At 39.3% G+C, this 9001-nt stretch overlaps 1 protein-coding gene across 1 annotated transcript; it reads right to left on the bottom strand.

Annotated features, from left to right (window-relative positions):
• Window positions 1-99: 99 nt before the first annotated feature.
• Window positions 100-3456, bottom strand: kcnmb2 (potassium large conductance calcium-activated channel, subfamily M, beta member 2). Its single transcript, XM_046408923.1, has 6 exons — window positions 3232-3456; window positions 2386-2488; window positions 1825-1947; window positions 1524-1694; window positions 1029-1224; window positions 100-737 (listed from the first exon to the last, which is right to left on the bottom strand). Exons 3-6 carry the CDS (start codon window positions 1881-1883, stop codon window positions 453-455), a joined length of 711 nt encoding a protein of 236 aa, XP_046264879.1. The 5' UTR covers window positions 1884-1947; window positions 2386-2488; window positions 3232-3456; the 3' UTR covers window positions 100-452.
• Between the last annotated feature and the right edge of the window lie 5545 nt (window positions 3457-9001).

Genomic DNA, 9001 nt, shown 5'->3' with positions numbered 1-9001 from the left:
GTTCTCAAAACTGACACATTACTCAGATTTAACAACCACAAACAGAACATTTTTGGACAGCAGTATGTTCCCCTGTTGATTTAAATAAAGGATGGTATTGTCATATCATTACATATAAAGAACATGGTGGCAATATATCATATTTAAGATTGTAAGTGCAAAAAAAAACATGTGAACAAGTACACATTAAATGTTTTATAATGCTTCAACACCATGCAAAATCTGGTCATAGTTGTTCATGTAACACCCAATTACATGCCTGAACATTCAGTTCACATTGATAAATAGTTATGTCCTCAATCCGGGGTGAAAGTCAGCTGTTCCAAATGTCAAAGAGGAAAGTTGGCAAAAGATCACAGTAAGGTTGTTTTGGTTCAAACTATCCCTTTCATGTCATATGTCCATCATTCCCCATCATATGCCTGGTTGTTACAGCTGCAGCTGCACGTATTTCACCTTTTGATCTTCCCTATCTCTTCGCACAGCCTGGAGAGGTACTGTGTGAGCTTCACCATCACAATGATGAGGACCCCTCCTGTGAGCATGCAGGAGGGCCACAGCAGTGAATGGAAAAGGACGCCATGGTCGTACAGGCGGGTCAGGAGAACAGCATCCTGCTGCTCATTGGGGTCGTAGTAACACGGTACCTGCTTGTTCACCTTCAGACGCTCAGAGATGTTCATAATCATGACATGCATGGCCATGCTGTCCTTCTGGCACCTGGGCACATAGAAACACTGCAAGGACAGGATTGAAGGACACTGAGATTATCTTAAGAGCAATCAGCTGGTCACACTTTTTGTCCTGTTGATGAAGGGTTTAAGTTTCTTTTATTTTACAAAATTGAATACATCACCCTTCATGTATCATCATTCAGCTTGACCAGGAAAAATTCCAAATCCTATCGACTAACATTTTCTGAATCGGGAGCAGGGTAAGTGTATAATCAGGCCAACATCTGACAGCCGTTGTCAACATTTGAAATGGTTCAGTAATTCTCATTATTTTCCCTCTGGCACTGTACTCACTTCAGAGCTGCTGTCCTGGGTCTCTTCATCGTGAGATAAACGGCTGACACGGCCTGTGTTATTGACGCTCACATAGACCTGCAGACAGGGGTATTTGGAGACTCTCCAGCAGTCTGACCCACAGTTGTAGGAACAGTTCATGTCTGCTGTGACCGTGGAGTTGAGTACAACACACACACCCTCCTCAGTCCACACACTGTGTTGACATTTAAATGAAGATCCAATTTAATGAAAAAAAAAAAAACAGAAAACATTTTTGGGCTCTCATGGTATGAAATCAACTCGGCTTGGTGTATAATTTCAAAAAGGATTCATTTGTGAAACATTTAGGATGAGAGGACTCTGAAGTATTTTCTCAACAAGTATATCTGATAAATAAAACATGTTTCTGACAGAAATATCAGTTATCTCCTTTTTAAGGTGCAAAAAGAGAGAGAGAGAAAGAGAGAGAGAGAGAGAGAGAGAGAGAGAACATTTCTAACACCAGGCCTGTACCTGTCTGCATAGGAGCGTAATATAGTGATCCCCAGGACAAAGTACATCATGACTGAAGAGAGTATCATTCCAAGTCCCAGGAGAATGGCCCGATCTTCACCGGGCTTTAGAGCTGTTACTGTTTTCTTCTTGTCTAATAAATCTACATCACGGAATTTCTGGTAGATAGACCTCGATGACAGAAAACAGCAGTATGAAAATCAGGAACCATTACAGTGCATGGCATGTAAAAGACACATTCACCGTCTTTCCATTTTCATTTTAAGTCATTTTTAAGGCTGAACTGATATGAACGTGTTACCTCCTTTCATTTCCCCCGCCTGAACCTGCCGCATTTTTGGCCCCTGCCACAAAGAACATTTTTCCTGATGAGCCACGTCCTCCTTTGCTTGCTGAAGCAGAACGGTAAGACTGCTGAAAAGACCTGTGAATTATAGCCAGTTTTATGTTCAGCTGTCTTGAAGTATAACACTTAATTTTTTGTTATGCCCAAGTACACTTTCACTACCAGGCTCATAAACATAACAAAAATCCCAAGTCACCAGTTACAGAGCAAATTTGTAAGATGACAAATCATACTGTACCTTTGGTGCATATTTGCTGTCAAACTCAATGCTTTGTAAATATGCCCAGTTTTGTACAAAAGAAATATTATGTCCCTCTAACTAACCCTGCAAACAGCAGTTTCTCGTTAGGTGAGTATTATGCTGTGCTGGGACAGGAAGCACTCCTGATATAATCCTCTCCACCAGGTAAACATTTCATTTTGAACACAAAGAAACGCTACAAAGGGTAAACAACATGACAGATAGCCGCAGATGAAAGGTGTTAATGCTGATGAGGCACTCATAAAAAAACCTACCTGCTGTATCCTGAACACTTCTGCTGTCAACACAAAGTCATTGGGCGCTCTCTTGGCACGACAACAACACTTTGTATGTGCCTCCTCTTGCTCTCTGTTGGTCCTATTTGCAGAAAACACAGCATTCAATTCTACGCATGCAGCTTTGGTCCCATAAATGACATTAGCCTTGGTTCAGATGCAAATGAATGGGCAAGGTAGACATTATGAGTTATTTATTTTGGGTCACCCAGAGGTTAGCCTTAAGGTGAGGGTCGATGCAAACCTACTCCTGAGATTGCCAGGCATTTATTCAAAAACATAATTCAGAACTAATGCACTTCCTCGGCCATGTTGTTAGTTATATGTGATCATTCAGTTGTATAAAGCAGTCTTGTCACTGCCTTGTCAAACTCAGAAATGTCCTTCATCATGAATCAAAATCAAATGAGACATTCCAATCATTCAACTGGTAATCAACAATCAGATCATTGTATTATTTTGTCTGTTTACTCCCCTTCAGATGAATAATCAGTACAGAATGGATCAGATATATTGTTGGACGTATATTGTTCTGTTTCTATTACCACATTAAGACATCTTACATGTAAGCACAATAAGCAGGCTGCTTTCATTTTATGTGGGATTACAGCTTTGAAAGAGTGCTAGGAGCAGAGTTAGAAAACCAGCCAACAAGTTCCTCTTAGATGAGTAATTTCCTCACTGTATTACATTCCCAGCTGCTTAGGGGAAATGTTGCTGAGAGGCAACCCAAGTGTGACAGAAGGAAAATGAAGCAAACTAAAAATATTATTTAGGTTCATGCTTTCCTTGAAGCATTTCACACAGTTTTTCATGCTCACCCACCTGCAAGAAAGAGTCACGCTTACATAAATTTTCTGCTCTGTCTTAAAACTATTCTCCTCCGTAAAAGCACACTGACCATTGGCTCTTGAGTGCTTCAAGTTCCACACATAGCTGTATTGATTTCACCTAAACATGGACACACGCACGCACTTTCAGAAAGACCGCCTTGCACCTTTTACCAAATTTAAGTCAAGCTACAACTTTTGAACCAGTTTGAGAGCGTTGTATTTGTTGGTAGCTGTACCTCATGCTCCATGTAGGCTGGACTTGCAAATGGCTGGTGACTTCCTACCTAATAACTTATAAGGAATGGACAGTGACACTGTCCTCAATGACATCTGGGACAGCCAGTCTCATAGTTGTGGGCCCTTCAAGTTAGCTTCACATGAAAAAAACAAAACAAAACAAAAAGGAAACAAAACAAAACAAGAAAACATGTTTAAATTGTTTGCAACAAAGTGCTCAACATGTAAAACATATAATTTCTACAATTCACAAGTGTTTTCTACAAATTTCTGAACAACAGGATTTTCTCAATTAGAAAAAATTAAATAAAAAAAAATTGTGGATTTGAGGAAATAAAAAAGTATGTTCATTTCAGTAAAGATCAACAAAACCTGAACACTTAACTGAATCAGAAACTATGTCATTGTGAATAATGGTCCTGAATGACAAATACTAACTTAAAAATTGTTGATTTGTGTGTGTCCGCCTGCACATCACTTATTTAAAAAGCTCATCCTACAGTGTCAGCACATGAAACACAGGAGGGAAACAGTCCTTGTGTGTCTGAGCAGCTTCACTAGTGTGAAACTGCCTATTCCAGCAGGGACATATTTTCCAGATTCTCCTATTATCAGTTTAATGAACTACAAATTCTGAGCCAGAGGCAGATAGGACCAGATCGGCCAAACACTACATTCTTTATTAGTGTGTCCTTGGTCCATCCAGCCGCCTCTCTCTCATCTTGAAGCACTCAGAAAGAATAAATGAGTGATAAATCAAAATGGCATAAGAGAGACCACATTCACAACTATAGAGCAAGTACATGAATGGATTTCTGAGCAGGTCTACCAGGCACTGATGCCCAAGGGGTCAGAGGGCCCCTGGGCAGCTGGTATCTTATCCAAGTATGAACTAATTACTGATGCTCAGCTGCAGTTTTTCAGCACCTGAGAATTTTGCTTTGCCTGCAGAATGTCATGAAAGAGACGTGGCCACATAAAATGACCACAAAGAGAAGCAAAATTCCCACTAAGTGACCACAGGGACACACAAAACTACACAGAAATGTGGAAAGACACAAATCAACCACAAATAAAATGGCCACAAAGAGATGTAAAAGACATAGAAGAGATGATAACTGACCACAGACAGAAAAGACACAACGCAAGTACGAAACAAAAAAAGCAAGCCATTTGTAGTCGTTTTGTATCATTGCTGGTCTCTTTCAGTCTGGGTGTCTTGCTCCCATGTAGAAGGAGCCCTTTGACTCTTAATCCCTCTTTGATCTTATATGACTATTCGTAACTTTCACTGAGCTGATATTGGTTGATCATCATAAAAGTGGAATAAAGATATGTGTAACATATAGATACTGGGTCTGAGGGCTCAGCTTTGATCCTGCAAATTTTGCCTCAGTAGGTGTTTACTCATTTTGCATGCTTAACTGCACAGTGTAATTTAAAACCTGGCCAGCTATCGACACGCTCTTTGATGAAGAATGTCACAGGATGTATTTTTTGCTTTGTCCTTCCAGTGATTATTGCTTTCTTGACTGTCAGGTGTCATGTAGTGTTTGGGGCCTTCAAAAAGTCACATGCTCCGTGGCACAGCACCTCACAGAGACATAACAGAACAGTAAACACTTACCTGAGGTGCACACACAGCCTATGGACGGTGTGAGTGGAGCAGTAAAACTTAGAAACTACATGTCTCATGCATATTGTACGTGCAGTTTATATTATTGTACCCAATATCAGAACCCGTCACCCATTCAGAAAGCACGTAATTGTGTGTTTTGCAGTTACGGTGCTGTTGTTCCTCATCATTATTATTATCCAGTTAAGAGTCTTCAAGGCGCTCGGTAGGAAAAGAGACTGAATGTTGAGACATTCGTAAAGCTATCTTATATTCAGATCAATCTAAAAAGCCCACATTGTTGCTCTGTGTTTAAAGCCTTAAGAGTCCATTTCACATGTATGTACTTGTTTGTATTCCCAGCTATGTGCTGTGTGTTGAGTCTCTGCTGTGGCCTGGATCATTTCTGAGCACATGGTCTTTTCTCTCTGTGTTCACAGTCTCACTGTTTCTCTTTGGTCCCTTTAATAATCTCTTGTATTTGCACATCCAAATTACAATAGGCCCCAGCTTTTGTGTGTGACTAGAGTGTGCTGCATTTCAATAGCAGTGGTAATATGTACAACCTGTGAAGTCCTACCTCTTGTCGCTGTGTTGTTATGATAATCCAGACTTTGGTCTACAACTGTCAGTAGTGGCTCTCCAGAGAGATCTGGGCTCCCAGGAACAGCAGCTGGCTACCTCTTATTTAAACTCTTACCCCGAGTGAACAGAATGCCTACCATACCTGTGTTAGTAATATGAGTTCCCTGTACAATGCTGCCATGCTTAAAATGAGTTGGTCCAGCACAATGTATTTCCACTGTACCTCCAAATAACTGGCTCTGAATGGCTTGACCGTGGGCCGATTGCTATGTTTGTTACAGGCCCTGCTGTCCATCCACAGAGGAATTCAGGAGCAGTTATTTCAAACACCTCTGCTTTTCCATGCCACAAATGTATGTATAGGCAACTTGAAGACCACTGCTTCAAGCACAATGACAAGAAAAAAAAATGCCACGTCTTGCCACAAGGTGTCTCTGCAACTTCAGAAAATGGTGAAAGATATACTCAGGGGCACCTATGATTAACAGCAACATATCATATCGCATACTTTTTCTTTCAGAATGATGCTTTTATTTTGGAATTATAAATAATAAAATTAATGTAAATGTAAGTGTAAATGTGCAACTTCATTTGAAAATATGTTTGTCGGTGTGGATAAATACCTTGAAAATGCCAGTTCATTTGGTGTGTTGGATATAAATATACAAACCATTCTGTGTCATGTTCATCTCTTACACCTTTGTCATATATTTTATTTTTAAACCCATCAAGCGCCTGTTCATTTGATCCAGAGAGAAAGAACACTGTACACTTTTGTCGTTAATTTCTAGGTGCCACATGAAATGGACAAAATGCTTAAATATCTGCTGTCTTCATTCTTTACTTTTCATTTCAGATTTTTAAAAGGTTCTGTTTTTTTATGCTACACCCACATGAAATGTGTTTATTTTGAGAATCATCTGTAGAGGCTGGTGAGCTGTTTTCTAATGCCATGACTTCTGGCTGTGATTTCCAAGACAGTAGTTGTGGCCTGACCAGCTGGGGGATTTTCCTTTGCAGACCTCACTTAATGAGCCATCTTGGCTGTATTCTTTTGCTCATCAAACTTAGTGCATGTGATCATGAAAGTCTGTCCCTTATAGCATCAGATCAGATTGTGCTGGAAGTGTGCACTGCTCATCAATTTAGATTCAGTGGCTCCTCCAAGATTCATCTGGTGATAGCCAAAGAGTACAGTACAGTACAAAACAAGACAAGCTCCTTCCTGCCTCAAAGCTCAGAAGCTTTTCCCTTTAATTATACACTGACTTTAGATTTCTAACCCTAACAGGCCCCTTTGCATACAGTAAGACAGCAAGAAAAGACAAATATGCACAAATATAGCAAGATGAGAAAAAACAGCTCAAGGGCAGATGGAAAGGCATTTGTATTTATTTGAAGTTGGGCCTAGACATAACTACAAAAAGTGCACACTGTCTTCAAGTAGACCCACTACATTGGAGGTGAAACAACACAATTCTGCTTCTTTGTTTCTCTGGATCTAAAAATAGGTCTTGCTGAGCAGGCAGTGAAGATGAGCTGCAGTCTATTCTCTTGCACTCTTCTTCTCTTTCTCTGTCGTTCACTCTCACAGTCATAACACATCGTGTTAATGATGCATGTGGGGTAATTTGTAGCTCAAATGTGTAACAGCTGTTAGGTTAAGTTGGTGAGCCTCAGTATTTGAACTGCTGTTATTTCATATATAGTGTACACATTTTTATATAATACTTTATATCTGTGTGAGAGATGCATTTATCTTGTGAAATTACAAACATCTGTAATTACAAGTAGAGCGTTAAGAGTTAATCATCTATGCATGAACATGTGCAAAAGGGTGTCACAAGGAAGTATTACATTTTCAAGTAAAAATAATAATCTTCTAATATTCAGTTATTATCATAGCTTCACTTCTTGTCTTTTTTTTTTTTAAAAAAAGGAGATCTTCATGTTCTCGTTCTTCCCTTAGATGTAGCTACCAATCTCCTATTTTCTTTCTTCTTCACAGTAAATGAAAAGGCAGGACTGCTGTTGCTAAGGCAGTTTATAAAGCTTGCTGCCATTTGTGTGGCAGTATCCAAGCAATTACACAATGCCAACAGGTCCAGCACATATTTATCAGTGTTGCCACTGTGCTCACATCCCTAGCAACCTCATGTTATTGTCCTGCAGATTAGTTCCCCACCCCCACACAGATACCATACTGCTGTATTCCTTTTAGTCTCCGATTTATGGAGGGAAACATTTTATTGAAACTATGCTGCTGGCACAAAGACAACTGATGATTCAGAGCTTTTCACAAATTTAAGGTTGACATATATGTTTTAGATCTGTTAATGTACAGTATGTGTACATATGTACTTTATGTACATATACTGGATATAAAAAAGGATGAGTAGGATTTACAGTCACAGAGAAGAGGTGAGTCAATTCACAATATTTGCCTGTAGAGTGCATAATATATGGCGTAAAGCCTGGCATTGGAGAGGAGGAATTTGCTTCATATTTCTTTGCTGGCAGTCAAAACACCCTCACACAGAGGGAATGATGGAGCACATATTTCTGTTACTCCTGGCTTGAGGAGAAACAGGGAAGAAGAAGAAGAATGTGAGAAACCACTCATACATGAACTAAGAGAGACAAATAGCACTGAAACTGAAACTTCTTTTGCATAATTTTGTCCATAGTTTTGTGTTAAAATCCAGCCCCTATAAATGGATTTTTAACATTCAGACAACCTTTTGTAGCATCCTACCAGCTTTGCAGTATGTAAATAAATTACAATAGATTATAACAATACACTGCATTGTATCTCCATATTTTTGAATGTGTAGCGCAACGTCTCTGGCGAATGATTTGCAAGGATATTGTCAAAGGGCCAGAAGAGCACTGAGGCAACTGAGTGGAAGGATCCAACAGCTCAGATGCTGGGAGGTAGCAAAGAGTAATAAAAGTGCAGTATTATACTGCATGCTACAGCCAAATTCATCACTCAGCAACACATGCAGATATACAAATAAATTCCTTATAAACTTTCACCATCTCATTGCATGAAAATCTTTTATCATTGCCATATTATCAATGTTGACATGGCTAAAGATGACCTGCTAAGCCATTTTTGCAAAGATAAATAGTTTTTTCTAACAAAATAAAACATTATTTTGAGTTGTGGTTGTTTTTTAGTTTTCGTAACTTTGTGAGGATCCACAAAGTGTGAGAAATAATTAAGGAATGTTGTCAGAGCATCCGCACTCCCAGAAGAGATACTTTTTTGTTGTGACAAGAAAAGAAATACTTCAAAAAAAGAATGAACTGAATATATTGC

The sequence above is a fragment of the Scatophagus argus genome, chromosome 13, assembly GCF_020382885.2.
Source record: "Scatophagus argus isolate fScaArg1 chromosome 13, fScaArg1.pri, whole genome shotgun sequence".
In the NCBI taxonomy this organism is placed as follows: domain Eukaryota; kingdom Metazoa; phylum Chordata; class Actinopteri; family Scatophagidae; genus Scatophagus; species Scatophagus argus.
This window is presented reverse-complemented; position numbering and strand designations above follow the sequence as displayed.